This window comes from Scomber japonicus, chromosome 21, assembly GCF_027409825.1.
Source record: "Scomber japonicus isolate fScoJap1 chromosome 21, fScoJap1.pri, whole genome shotgun sequence".
Lineage (NCBI taxonomy): Eukaryota > Metazoa > Chordata > Actinopteri > Scombriformes > Scombridae > Scomber > Scomber japonicus.
In genome coordinates this window covers 930,281-945,280 of record NC_070598.1, presented here as the reverse complement: position 1 = coordinate 945,280, position 15,000 = coordinate 930,281, and the positions used below count along the sequence as shown (strand labels likewise).

The 15,000-nt window shown below is 38.9% G+C and overlaps 2 protein-coding genes across 2 annotated transcripts in view; one reads left to right on the top strand and one right to left on the bottom strand.

The window, feature by feature from the left end:
• The window catches only part of LOC128382097 (NLR family CARD domain-containing protein 3-like), a 12,895-nt gene extending 6,236 nt beyond the window's left edge, over nucleotides 1–6,659 (bottom strand). Inside the window, exons 1-6 of the mRNA XM_053342083.1 lie at nucleotides 6,573–6,659; nucleotides 6,021–6,099; nucleotides 5,631–5,859; nucleotides 3,583–5,383; nucleotides 3,299–3,472; nucleotides 1,935–2,108 (exon numbers count right to left, since the gene is read on the bottom strand). Of these exons, the coding sequence (XP_053198058.1) occupies nucleotides 1,935–2,108; nucleotides 3,299–3,472; nucleotides 3,583–5,383; nucleotides 5,631–5,859; nucleotides 6,021–6,099; nucleotides 6,573–6,640 (2,525 nt within the window). The 5' untranslated portion in view covers nucleotides 6,641–6,659. The remainder of the gene's footprint in view (nucleotides 1–1,934; nucleotides 2,109–3,298; nucleotides 3,473–3,582; nucleotides 5,384–5,630; nucleotides 5,860–6,020; nucleotides 6,100–6,572) is intronic.
• The window catches only part of LOC128382757 (uncharacterized), a 371,423-nt gene that overhangs the window by 39,582 nt on the left and 316,841 nt on the right, over nucleotides 1–15,000 (top strand). The gene's annotated exons all lie outside the window — the stretch shown is intronic.

The following is a 15,000-nucleotide window of genomic DNA, read 5'->3' as shown; positions in this document are numbered from 1 at the left end:
CTATTTATTAATAACTTTTATTCATTAATTGAAATATTGCTTATGGAAGTAATAGTTTAACAACGACTGTCTCCTGGTGATAGGAGTATTTGGTGAATCAGACGTGGCACACTCGTAAATTCCACCTTACGAAAAAAGTACGACAGATTTAAGAAGAAAAATACGAACATACTATTGCATCTGGCCTAATGACTCCAATATGTATCATATATGTAAAATTGTGTTAAATGAAAGTGTTAAAATAGTGTAAAATGTTAATCTACTAAGCCGGACATTAGATGAGAGGACATTGTGTTTAAATTACTACATGTTGAAATAGACACTGAATTAATATTGACTTTGTTAATGAGCCTATGTCAACCATGAATAAAATCAAAGTGAGGTTCAATCATAGTTCAGCAATATGTGCCTTACTTTCTGAATTATGTTTTTCTTATTTCATTTGTAGCTGCTTCCAACGTTACACCACTTTTTCACCTGTATGCTACAATTTTAAAAGGCAGAGCAAGGCAAGGCAGTTTTATTTATATAGCGCATTTCATACACAATGGCAACTCAATGTGCTTTACATAAAACAGAAACATTAAAACATACAATTATTACAAGCTAAAAGCTGCTTCGCCATGTTTAGTTTGAAAAGAGGAATGTTAAGTCAGTGGAGTGGTGCATTAAAACTTAAACACTGACTCAGCAGCAGTTTTCTCCCATGATGCTTCTCTCTCCTTAGCGTCTGCAGCAGTGATACTTTTAGTGAAATATATGTGATATAACTCAATGTAACGTAATATATGTGACGTAACTCAATCTTTTTTTTTTCTCGGTAGTAGCAAGTTTTCTTCAGGAAAATGTGAAGTAGAAACACAAATGTGTAATTTATGAATCATCAGTATGTGTGATGGGAGAAAGAACATTTTATATTAGAAATAATATAAAATAGGAAGTAAAGAACTCATTATTGTAGGTGCAGTATTCTTATGGATGTTCAACTGTATCTGGTTCACTTAAATGATTTTTAGTCATTTTGAGGTTCAAAATAAAAACTTTTGCAGGTTGTTTACATCTATTATCAAGTCAACCATCAGAGACACTTTGAGCATCTACAGACAGCGTCTCATACACACTGAGAGAGCCTGGCGTACTTATAAGGAGAACAGATACAGCTCCAGAGGGAACCCAACACCCACAGCTCTGAAGATGAAGCTCAGATTCATCGAGTGGAACCACTGGTTGGCCAAAAAACACTGATGGACCTAACCCTAACCCTTTATAGAAGCATCACTGTGTTACTGAAGGTGTAAAAGTAGGACATAAGCAGGCAAGAAATTAGACTTTCAAAATGTTCAACTAGTATCTTGATTCTTGATTACTGTGGTGTATAAGACAGAAACTACATGGAAATGATCCTGCAACAGCTCACTTAAATGCCATGATATGTGAGGTCAATTTAGGGGCAATTTCTAAGAACTTTCAAATAATATTATCTGCTAATTATCACATGACTGTTCAATTTACAGACCGGTCCAATGAGATGTTAGAAATCTGTAAACTCATCAGTGGTGTTTAATAATTCAACAACAAAAACAAAAGAAAACAATAAAAATCTGCATAGAAAGTAATTCTCTGCTGCTGAAGTTTAGAAAGAAATGGTCTGACAAATCACATCAGCAGAGACAATCCTACACAGGTTTAATGTTTATCCTCTGAAGGTTATAAATGTTTTGTGTTTGTTATGTACATTGGGATCTACTCTAAAGACTCATGTAAAAAGGGTCAGTGTTATGAGCAAATGCTTCAGCCTTCACCTTTTTGGTCAGAAACTGCTTCATTTGTTTAGGTATTTTACGTTTTGGTTGACAGATGAAGAAAACAAGAATATATGATTATTTACTTTATTATACGTGTATTCTAAACTAAACAGGCTGATGAATCCTGACCTGAGAGTTTCCAGTCCACAGTGTGGACTCTCCAGTCCAGCAGAAAGCTGCTTCACTCCTGAATCCTGCAGGTTGTTGTTACTCAGGTCCAGATCTCTCAGACTAGAGGACTGGGAGCTGAGAACTGAGGACAGAGCTTCACAGCTTCTCTCTGAGAGGTTACAGCCATTCAACCTGGAGATACAAGTTAAATACATCAGAATCTGTGATAAACAGACGTAAATATCTCAATCACATGATATAAAAGCAAAGATCAAACAAACAACAATAACAAAAAGAAAGGAAAAAGGGACTTGTGGAACAGTTAATATAGACCTATTGAGTGATTCAAGATGCCAAGTGAGGTCAGATCAGAGTGAGCCCTTCAATGCTTCAGCCGTAGTGAGCCACATATTCACATTCGTCCCCATTTACACGGGCTGTCGACAGCTCCATATAAGTAACATCAAGAAAAGTTAAAACCCACTGTCAAAGTGTGAGGGGGCTTTTCTTCATTTTCTTAGCAGCTGATAAACCTGCCAACATTACACGTTTCTGACATTCAGGGACTCAAAGTGCAGAAAGATCATTTAATAATAACACTGGTACTGTCTCCGATATGAGTGCTGTCAGCTCAGCGGCCACACCCTGCCAAAATCAAGCGACAGGAGGGCACTCCCACACCATGTGGAGGAAAGTACCAGGGGTTTTTAATGTACACAGGGTGCATGAGGAATCATTGATAATATTCATAAAATGTAGCTTACGAGGGGTCAGGTAGGTCCTGTGTATGAAATTATAATGGATCTGCTGGTGGTCACGATTTCGATAGGCGAGTTTCATATTGACCCACACCTTGTCCCAATCAAAATCCTGATCCAGTCCGGGGACAACACCCCTCCACATCCTGTCTACTGGGAGTGTTTTGTAGGAGGCCTCAAGCAAGTATAAGTATAGAGTGGATACCATTCCCCTCAAAGCTCTTTTAGTGATGATCAACTCATGAACAGGATGTGCAGGCAGCGGTTGCTGCCAAGGTACACCATGTGCTTTAAGAGCTGCTCTCAGCTGTAAATAAAAAAGGAAGGAAGTGCCTGGCAGATAGAAGCTATTCTTAACGTCTTGAAAGGACCGTAAACCATCTAAGCCGAAAATATCACCCAAAAACTGTATCGCTCCCCTTTCCCACAGAGAGTAGGTGACAGGTTTCCCCCCAATCAGCAAACCCCTTATTATTAAAAATTGGAGACTGCAGGTGCCATCTGCAAGATATATCACAAATCCTTTCCACTGAACCTGGCCTGAATCAGAAATCGTGACATTAGAAAAGCTGAACCTCATAGTTAAGAAAAATACTTCCAAGACAAAGTATAATTTGATCTGACCTGAAAGTTTCCAGTCCACAGTGTGGACTCTCCAGTCCAGCAGAAAGCTGCTTCACTCCTGAATCCTGCAGGTTGTTGTTACTCAGGTCCAGATCTCTCAGACTAGAGGACTGGGAGCTGAGAACTGAGGACAGAGCTGCACAGCTTCTCTCTGAGAGGTTACAGCCACTCAGCCTGGAAAGGAAATATAAAGAAACAGATGACAAGCAAGAAGTTACTTATTTTTTAAAAGACAGAAAAATATTTAAATAATGATGAATGAATCAAACTATCAGTGTACTTACAGAACTGTTTTGGAGGTTTTGACCACTGGCAGCAGCCTCAGAAGAGCCTCCTCTGAAGCAGAGTATTTCTTCAGGTCAAACACGTCCAGATCTTTTTCTGATGACAGTAAGATGAAGACCAGAGCTGACCACTGAGCAGGAGACAGTTTATCTGTGGAGAGACTTCCTGATCTCAGGGACTGTTGGATCTCCTCCACTAGAGAACGATCATTCAGTTCATTCAGACAGTGGAACAGATTGATGCTTCTCTCTGCAGACACATTCTCACTGAGCTTCTTCTTGATGTACTCAACTGTTTCCTGACTGGTCTTTGAGATACTTCCTGTCTGTGTCATCAGACCTCGTAGGAGAGTCTGATTGGTCTGCAGTGAAAGACCCAGGAGGAAGCGGAGGAACAAGTCCAGGTGTCCATTTGGACTCTTTAAGGCCTCGTCCACAGCACTCTGGTAGAAACGTGTCTCTGCAGATTCTTGTTTAGTTTCAGACTTCTGGGATGTTGTTTGTTGTTGTGCCAGCAGATTGACTCCAGACTTGATGAATGTCAGATGGACATGAAGAGCAGCCAGAAACTCCTGAACACTCAGATGGACGAAGCAGAACACCTTGTCCTGGTACAGCCCTCTCTCCTCTTTAAAGACCTGTGTGAACACTCCTGAGCACACTGAGGCTGTTCTGATATCGAAGCCACACTCTGTCAGGTCTGATTCATAGAAGATCAGGTTGCCTTTCTGCAGCTGCTCAAAAGCCAGTTTTCCCAGAGACTCAATCATCTTCCTGCTCTCTGGACTCCAGTGTGGATCTGTCTCAGCTCCTCCATCATACTTGATGTTCTTCAGTTTGGACTGAATCACCAGGAAGTGGATGTACATCTCAGTCAGGGTCTTGGGCAGCTCTCCTCCCTCTCTGCTTTTCAACACATCCTCCAGAACTGTAGCAGTGATCCAGCAGAAGACTGGGATGTGGCACATGATGTGGAGGCTTCGTGATGTCTTGATGTGGGAGATGATGGTGCTGGCCTGCTCCTCATCTCTGAATCTCTTCCCGAAGTACTCTTTCTTCTGTGGGTCAGTGAACCCTCTGACCTCTGTCACCATGTCAACACACCAAGGAGGGATCTGATTGGCTGCTGCAGGTCGTGTGGTTATCCAGAGGCGAGCAGAGGGAAGCAGTTTACCCCTGATGAGGTTTGTCAGCAGCACATCCACTGAGGTGGACTCTGTAACATCAGTCAGGTTCTTATTGTTGTGGAAGTCCAGAGGAAGCCGACACTCATCCAGACCGTCAAAGATGAATACAACCTGGAACTCTTCAAACCTGCAGATTCCTGCTTCTTTGGTTTCAGTAAAGAAGTGATGAACAAGTTCCACCAAGCTGTACTTTTTCTCTTTCAGCACATTCAGCTCTCTGAAAGTGAATGGAAATGTGAAGTGTATGTCCTGGTTGGCTTTGTCTTCAGCCCAGTCCAGAGTGAACTTCTGTGTTAAGACTGTTTTCCCAATGCCAGCCACTCCCTTTGTCATCACTGTTCTGATTGGTTCATCTCTTCCAGGTGAGGCATTAAAGATGTCTTCTTGTCTGATTGTTGTTTCTGGTCTGACTGGTTTCCTGGATGCTGTTTCAATCTGTCTGACCTCATGTTCATCATTTACCTCTGCAGTCCCTCCCTCTGTGATGTAGAGCGGTGTGTAGATCTGATTCAGAAGGGTTGGGTTTCCTGCTTTAGCGATCCCCTCAAACAGACACTGGAACTTCTTCTCCAGGTTAGACTTGAGTTTATGTTGACACCTCCCAGCAGGAGTTCCTGAATGAACAAACAACATGAAATCAATCAGGTGATTCAGTAAATTGGTAGAATGTAAACATTAAACTGCAGATGTTTATAGTTTCCTCACTATGAAATCTATTCAGCTCATCAGTGGAGGACAAACACCCTCTGATCTGATGCAGATGTGTGCATCATATTAACAGCAGAGTTTGAAATATAAACCTCTCCCATGTTGCCTCCATTTCCTCTCCATCATGTTAAATCTTTATAGAAATCCTCTTACTGCTCTGCAGACGCTCAGCCAGCTCCTCCTGCTTCATTCTCCTCAGGAAGTGCACTGTGATCTTCAGAAATGCGTCTCTGCTTCTCCTCCTCTGCTCTTTCTCCTCACCGTCCAACACTTCCTCATCCTCACTCTGACTCTCTAAGCATTCTGGGTAATCTGGACTCAGAACCTTCCGCATCTTCTTCAGCTCGTTCTTCACAAAAGTGACGATGTTCTCCTCCAGCAGCTGGAACAGAATAATATATGAATGACACAATCAAACTAACATCATGAGGCAAACATCAGATCCATGTTGGACACACTGACAATCCACTGGTCTACAAAGTGCAGCATGGAGATGATTGTGAACAAAATAGATGTAAAAGTAGTTGTTGTCCATGTACAGACCATAAATATGGAGTCCAGGTGTGTTTGATGCTGCTGGGCAGACTGACCACTGGGAACCTCTGAGCTCTCCTGGTCCACTCTGTGGAGGAATCATGAGGAATCATGAAGAATGAGCTCACATTATGTCTGTCCACACAGAGACAAACACAAGCTAAAAGGTCCATCAAGTGATATTTGGATGTGAACAGAGAATCAGATGACTCCCTGTAGTGGTAAAGCTTTACTAGTCCTGCTGATCCCATTGAGAATCAACAGCTCAGACTGTTTGTAGCTTTCAGCTCAGAGTCACTTTGGTTTAGTCCCAACAGCTCTCAGCAACCCTCCATGAAGCTCTGCCTCCCTCACTACACACTGCTGAAGGCAGCTACAACCAGTGTGTGGTTGTATGAGACTGGTTGTACTGGGCAGCTCCCAGTGTCAATGTGTCTGACTGTGTGAGTGTGAACGCTGCTCAGAGAACTTTGTCTGAGTCAATAAAGGTTTAAAAACAGGAGACTTGATAAGAGTCTGATGAAAACATCATTATGTTTTTATCTGTTTGAAAATCCTCACCTGTGATCATCAGAGTGGCGTCCATCTTTGAAGGTATTAGGAAGCTCCATAGACCAATCACTGTTCATAGACACACAGCTGGGTTCAGGTTGGTCCAGCTTCCTCCTGATAGAAACACAAGATAAATTCTGCTCAGCACCCAGAACACACTGACACTAAATCTGTCAGTGATTTAATACACCTACTGTACACAACACAGTAGTATCCAGGTAGTTTTATATGAATTCACTGTTAACCTTAAACATGATTAACTGTATGAGTAGAGCTGTATTCAGTGCAGTGTGCAGCACCTGGAGGGGTGAAGCTGACACTCAGCCGAGGACACAGATGCATGAACTCCTTAAATATCAGCTGGTGGTCAATGAGTGTTGGGTTCTTATTGTCTAAGGCTTCTCCTTCATCTACTGTCCTGGATTGAACCTCATTTGGACGTCTCTTTGGATAAAAGCATCTGCCAAATGAATTCATGTCAATAAAATGTTTGTTTGGTCTTTATTAAAGATGCTGTGATGATGAGCAGCTGTCTGGATAATTCTCTGTTCTGCAGACATTTCTGTTGACAGTCCTTCAGCCTGTTAGTGATACTATTGCTTCTCCTGCAGTTGTTTGATGTGGTTAACACACTGCTTCCTTTAGCTCATCCTGTCACAGACTAATATTAACAGTGTACTCTGAAACTGACAAGAACCCAAGCTGACCACAGCTGCTGGTCTCTGAGAAGGAAACTACCAACTTTTAATGAGCTTACAGGAGCTGAGTGATACTCACAGACACATTTTGGGTGGAGGCTCATTTTAATACAGTATAGTGAATAAAAGGTTGTGTGTGTGTGTTTGTTTTGGGTCAGTCAGCGTGCTCGCTGGGTGGTGAAACCAGTGGCTGCAACATATTTAATAAATATCATAGAATAATGATGCAATCATTAAACACAACCAATGAAGTTTCATCTTTAATTTCCTGATGTTTTAAAGACATTTCTTGTAAACTGTGATGAGGGGCCCCGGCCCTCGTACCCACTCTAACATTCACACTGATCTGCTCTGTCCATCATCACTATAAAATGATCATCAATCAATAGAAATTACAGTTTGAGAAATGAATTCTTCTTTAAAAGATGTTGAATTTTAACTGTTTTAATAAAAACAGCAACAAACTGAAATGATCTAATTACCAACATTATGGATCATTATGGATCAGAAATATCAATAAAATGATCCAAATGTCAAATAATTCAACTGAGAACTATTTATCCTGATTGAGGTTTGAACTCATATTGTCCAATAACCTGATTTTAATACTGAGAACTATTTACTTTATAGTACTTTTAGTTCAGGTTCAATCACCAACACTTCCCTCCAGGAGAGATTCTGGATTATTGCAGTAAAATGTTTGATTTTGCAGCAGTTTTTCTAAATTATGATCAAATCTGAAAAGAGAAGTTTGATAAAAACATTTCAAACTGAGTCAGTTACATTTAATATTTAGTGACAGTTTACCTCGTTGCAGACGGACGTTGTTCTTTAAAAAAAATGAGTTCACCCTTTGACCGATCACTCTTCACAGACACACAGCTGGGTCCGGGTCCAGGTCCAGGTCCAGGTCCAGCAGAGTCTGGTCTGTGCCATGCTGTGTCATGTTCCCCAGACAGAGAGCTTTTAGAGGGAGGGACTCCTTCCTCTCTGTCCTCACTCTGATCCATGCTGCTGAAGTCACATCCACATCAGTCACACACACTTTCTACCTTCATCTGGAGAGGAAACACAGATCATCCTTTACATCATTTCTCCTGTCACATCCTAAATATCAGCTGCTCCTCCTGTGATTGGCTGTTATTCTCTGTTATATATCAGTGTGAATGCAGCCAGACAGCAGTGTGAGGCAGAGAAAGCTGCCATCAGCTGCTGTACTTCTACTATCAGTCCACTAGATGGCGCCATGAAGCTGCAGTGAATTGAAGAGCAGCACACATGATGCATGGAGGAGGATTTACATTCACTGACAGGCAGAAGGACTGAGAGCGACTACAGAGTCTCTGCACAAAATGACTTTATGCAACAAACAGCAGCAGATTATTTGAGATGAAACAACTGTGATGGAATTTATTTCACCTCAAGCCTTCAATATAACATTTATCATTTCCCCTCTATCAACATTATTTAATTAACTAACACCTAATATTCACTTTTAATGGGTCTGTAAGTTTCCTGTAAAGGACTCTAATTAAAGTCATTATTTATATGTAACATAGAGGCTGTTATACTCAGATTCTTCCAGCTCATTCATTCAAGTGTTTTACTATAAAATTGTTGTTGTTGCATTTGAGTCATTTTCTACTGAAAGCTCGTAATTCAGATGTTTACACTGTTTAATAACTCTTGATAACAGCATCTAGACCTGGAACATGCAAACAAAGACCAAAGATTACAGTTTGTACTTTGACGTGTAAAAGCAGCATGAAGGACTTCCTACAGTTCTCACATGACTTATAGAAGCATTTGGAAGGATTCACATCATTGACTTCAGTTAAAGTACAAATAGCATCCTGTAAACATACTCTATTACTAGTAAAAGTCCTGCATCCATCATGTACACAAGTATTATTGGAAGTAAATGTACATGAAGTATCAACAGTAACTGAGTGTGATGCTTTAACATGTAGAGCTTTATGTTGGAGCTACTTTTAACTGTTTTATGTAGTTTCATCAATAACAGTGAGTGTTACTCTATATGTTCACTTTTATAATGACGATCATTTGATTGATGGATCTGTTTTTATTGATGCTGTGATGTTATACTGAAGACACTGATGTCTGAGGCTAACTTCACACTTTATCATATTTTATAGACGGATCATTTCTTTCAACATTTCAAATCTGAATCTTAGCTGTGGAAAAATGTAGTGGAGTAAAAAGTCAAATATCTCCTCTGTAATGTAGTGGAGAGGAAGTATAAAGTAACAGGAAAAGGAAGTACAAGTACTGCAGATTGTACTTCAGTACAGTACTGTAGTGAATGTACTATAAGTTATAAAAGCAGATGGATCCTTCCAAAAAACTCATACAGAGTTTCAAACTAAATGAGTGAGTCTCAAACATTGGACACACAATGATGAGATCTCTTTTAAGGCTCATACTTCTCAGATTTGTCTCATAAAAGTCTCAGATTCATCTCATGTTATTCTCTTAATTCTCCTTCAAATAACCAAGACATCATTGAGATCCCACTTCTCAAATATTGCTCAAATGGTTTTCTCAATTCAACCTCCTTTGTCTTACTGGTGTCTTGTCTCTTTTTAGCTCATCTCTTGCTCCTAAGGGACCCTTAGGAGAAGTAACTCAGAAACAAATGATCACAGAATGATATGAATATGAAAAGCTCAAATTTATCTCAAGAGGTGAGATTGAACAACAGATGAGCAACACATTTTTCCTATGGGGATCTTCAACACATTTGATGACACATTTCCATCAAGAAGCGACACTAGTTCATGTTGGAGGAGTGTCAATAAGATGAGTGCTGTCTTTGTGAATACTACAGTATTTATTGAATCAAAGAAGTGAAGCCCCTCACCCCCCTGCTGGCTCCACATCAGTCCTGTAGTATCAATAGAAACAGTCTATATTCAGCTGTAGACACACTCACACACTCACAGCTGTTCTCCTGTTGAAACATTTACAAAGTTCAAATTATAAAGTATTTAGGTTTTTACTGCTCTAACATGTAAACATGGGTCAACACAGCATTTAGAGTTAAACAGCAGAGCTCAGTGTGTGTGTGTGTGTGTGTGTGTGTGTGTGTGTGTGTGTGTAGAGGCCACACAGGCTCGTGCATGAGAACGCGCTCGCAGCGGGAAAAAACAACCAACGTATTTTCAGAATCTACCCAGCAACAAGAAATACTGTGTTGTGATTGGCTGGTGGGTCGCTGACTCGGGACAGCTGTGAACTCAGCAGAGAAATGTGCCTCCGCCTCGCTGTTCATCATATATTATATATTAATGTCTGTGCGGTGGGATCTATCACTGCTCAGCGTGACAAATGTCAGGTGTGTTAACTGCTTGAAATGCTCCACACACTCACTCCTAAATCACAAGATGGCGGAAAGGTTTCAGCCGTTAGTTTGAGTTCATTTTTAACAACCAAACTGCAGATTTCTGCTGTTTGTGAGGAGCTAAACTAACAGCAGTCAGCACTAACAACACGAACAAAGAGACATTAAAGTGTAAAAACACAGAAAGTGTCGGTTACATTACCTTCAGACGGAGAAAACGATCTGCAGCACGATGTCAGAGGAAGTGAAAGTAAAGTGTGAAGAGGAAGAGGAAAAGGGAGGAGTTGACGTTTAGTGGCAGTAAAATAAATTCTGAAGAGGAAGAGGATGAGGGAGGAGTTGACTCAGGGCTGGCCCCAGGATTTTAGTGGCACTAAACTAAATTCTGTTTGTGGCCCCAAAACACTTGAGACACAAGCACCAAACCACACACGCTGCTCATAACTGGACCAACATGAACACACACACTGGAACATGAATTAACAACAACTCTCTGACTTGATTTGAAAAGCAAAGTGTATTAAAATGTGTGTAATGGATGTTTAGCAGAGCATTCAGCCGCTCTGCTCCCCGTCTCTGGAATCCATTACCACCCCAACTCAGAAACATCCATTCATTCCCCCTTTTCAAATCACAACTCAAAACACATCTGTTTAAAACTGCCCATTCCATCTGATGTCAATTACCCTGTCACTTTTATATTGTCTTTATTTTTTATTTTTGTCTTTATTTGATTTGTATTCTTTTTCTTTTATTCTTATCCCTGTGTCATTTTATTCATTCATTTATTTACCTGCCTACTTTTTATTTTATTTTTTACTTTATTATTATATAGTGTTACTACTAATTGATCAGAGGAGTATTGATCATGTTATTAACTGATATGTGTGTGTGTGTCTGTGTGTGTGTATGTGTGTGTGTGTGTGTGTGTGTGTGTGTGTGTGTGTGTGTGTGTGTGTGTGTGTGTGTGTGTGTGTGTGTGTATAATGCAGTTAAAGTAAAGTTTATTGGTAACTTTACTTTAAAATGCTTAAAGAACATATTGCAGGTCAAACTTTTTACAAAATGTAATCTAAAAAATTGGAATTTGAAAAGTTAATGGAGATTTAAAAACGACTCCAGAAGCCTCAGTAGTGTATTTATAAGTATATTTTAAAGAAAAACTAGTTCCTACATTATTTTTCTAAACATTGATTCAATGAGGGCTCTAACCTGCAACCTGCTCTTTAAAAAGAGACACCACCATATATATTTCAGTTCTGATTTTACTGTAATCTGTTAGTTGTTGCAATACCTGAACAGGACACTAGATGGCGCATTAAGCACTATACACTGCTCTGATTAAACACAACTTATATAACTTCTTATTTTAATAATCAACTGTAATAGTCAACATTACTTTTATACATATTCCATCATTTCTTATTCTTTTACACTTTATTCATATTTATGTGTTTTATAAAGTCTTTTTAAGCCTTTACAGTATGAATAAGAGGAATGCAGCTATTACCTAATGTTTGTCCTGTTGGAGCTGCTGGATGCAAACACTGACTGAATCTATGTTCCTCTTGTGGAGCTTGGCATAGAGGAAGTCCACATGTGGCCAGATGTGGTGAAACAGCTGCAGACAGAGCTCAGCAATGTTAAGCCTGCTAAAAAACTGATCTTCATGTTATCGTCTTGATGGCTGCAGCTTTCTGTCAGGCCTCATTAGATTAACTTCATCAACAATATAAATGTGATATAAACACTTGTGGTGTTTTAATTTTTCATAAATCACTTTTAAATCCAAATGAAGAAGAGAGGAGAGCCTCTGCTGTCCAGGAGGGAGAGTGTGTGTTTCTATCAGCAGCTGCTCTCAACATTTAGAGACACTGAAGGGAGAAAGAAGTGAAAACTGGAGATGGAAAACTATCACACTATAAACGTTTGTTAGTGTTTATTGAATCTGATTGAATGAGCTGACAGTCATTTGTTTTTGCATATTATTATTTTTAGCTGAAACGTTTAGTATTAACAGCTAACATCAGTAGGACTGTAACCTCATTTATAATTCATAACGGCTAGCTTAACTAGTGTGGCGGTTGTGTTATGGAAGAAGCACCACCGTCACTTTCAGCATCAACCTGACATTTATTCTGATGGTAAAAGGAGTGATATCCCGCAGTCAGTCTCTCACATGGACTTCTCCAAAATGCTAAAATAAAATAACAAATAAGATAAGTTTGACTCGGTGCTAGCTAGCAGCTACTCCATACTATTAACATACAGAGCTTAGCTAGCAAACCACCGATAACATGGAGCATCAACACTCTGACTTTAACTATTCAAACACTGATAATATTAACATACAGTATTTTCCCAGTCATTGGAGGTTTAAGTCATCATATAAGATACAGAAACACACTCTTAGCCATAAAAACAAGGTTAATATCTCTATTTGTACGGAGCTGATAAATGTGCACCGACCACAGAGACACACAGACTGTTACCTGAGTTCAGGCTCACCAGCAGAGGGCGCTGCACTCATATTACTCTCAGTCTCTGTGGTAATAGCCATTATTCTTATGCAGAGAAAATACATAATAAAATACAATACATAACACAATAGGAAATGGACTAATGACCAATAATAGATTTAAATCAGTTAAAAATACATATGAATTAAAAACAGGACAGTTAGAAATGGCAAGTGGAATCATTAACTCTGTTACACTAGCACTCAATGTTTTCTTGCAACATTAAATTTGGTGATTTGATTTATTATTTTTATTATTTTAATTCACCTACCTGTCTAACCTCGTGTGTCCAAACTGCCCCAAATAGTTTCAGGCTAAGTTTTCTAGTTATGTTAAATTGTGTTTCTGTTCTGCTCATGTTTGGACATATTTAGATAACTGGATCATTTGAATATTTGGATTAAATTGTATTTGTTGTGTGGTTAATATAAAGGTCTGGAAGATACATGTAATGTACCTTTGTAATGTCTTCCAGTCTATATTTAATGTTTTTACATTTATATTTTCTTTCATTTTTCTCTTTCCTTATTTCTTATTGCCCCCCCCCCCTTCATTTAATTACACTATATATTTTTTTGCTTTTAATTTTTTCTTAATGTATTATTTTTTCTATTTTTTTTCCCCTTTTTGTATTCTTGTAATTGCTTTTTAAAAAAACATGTTCCTGCCTTTTCTCCTCCTTTTATTTTTGTCTTTTTATTGTTACTGTTGTGTTTTTATCCTCTCAAAACGATCTGAACGTCAACAAACTTTATTTAAATAACAAGGGAAGATATATTTATATTAGGGCTGGGCCGATATGCTTTTGTGCCGATTCGATTCTCTAACGATTTTTGGGTCCCGATTCGATTTAAATTGCGATTCTGATTAAACAAGTATTGTGATTTTATATTTCAATTATTGTGATTTTCTTTTCTTAAACAAGAACAAGTTGAAACCAAACACTTGATAATACATCATAAATCATATTTATAACACACAATACACACAGCTCATCAGTTTGTGAGATATCCTCATTCGCCAACATCTTACAATAAACTGATACATTTATCTTTAGAAAATAAAAAAATTAATAAACAGCGTTTTAGGAAGACAGCTTTATTTATATAGCGCATTTCATACACTGGGTCAATTCAATGTGATTTACATGAAAACTAAATATTAAACTGTAAAAAGAAGTTCAAAAGACAATATTTTGACTATTTTCTGACATTTTAGAGACAAAACTATGAATGGATGAATCATCATGTTGATTGACAGCTGTACATGCACATCCAGTAGAGACACATAAAAACATGTTGGTTTCTGAATCCACTATATGATTAAAAAAACAACTCATTGAACAAGAAGCTAAAAAAGCAAATAAGAGGAGAAAGAACAAAGTTCCTCTATAGGCCAGCAGATACTTCCTGTCATTATGTGTGTTATAGTTAGTGGCTAAACTCTTCCAACATGTTTAAAAAGCTTGCTCACAACTTGACGTTTCAGTAAACTTTGAGCCGCTGGTGGTTTTCTCTCTGAGAGCTTCTGAGTTTCACTTTGGGTGTTGGACTTGAACATTGACTGAGACTCATAAGGATCAAAGCCACGACCTCCCAACCTCCAAACAGTCCTCTAACAGACTGAGATATCTGCTCTGAGAAAATCAGCTTCTGTTTTACAGCTTTTTAAATGTGGATATATTGATTTGATTTGATTTTTATTACGTGTCTTGCACCCTGGGGTGCCCAGCCCAAATGGACTTACAAGACACTGAAACAGTAGAAGAAAAGCACAAATAATAACAAAAGAAAACCAGATTACGAGAGAACAGGCATTATAGAAACTAAACATATAGATTGTCCTGACGCTTTTTCCAA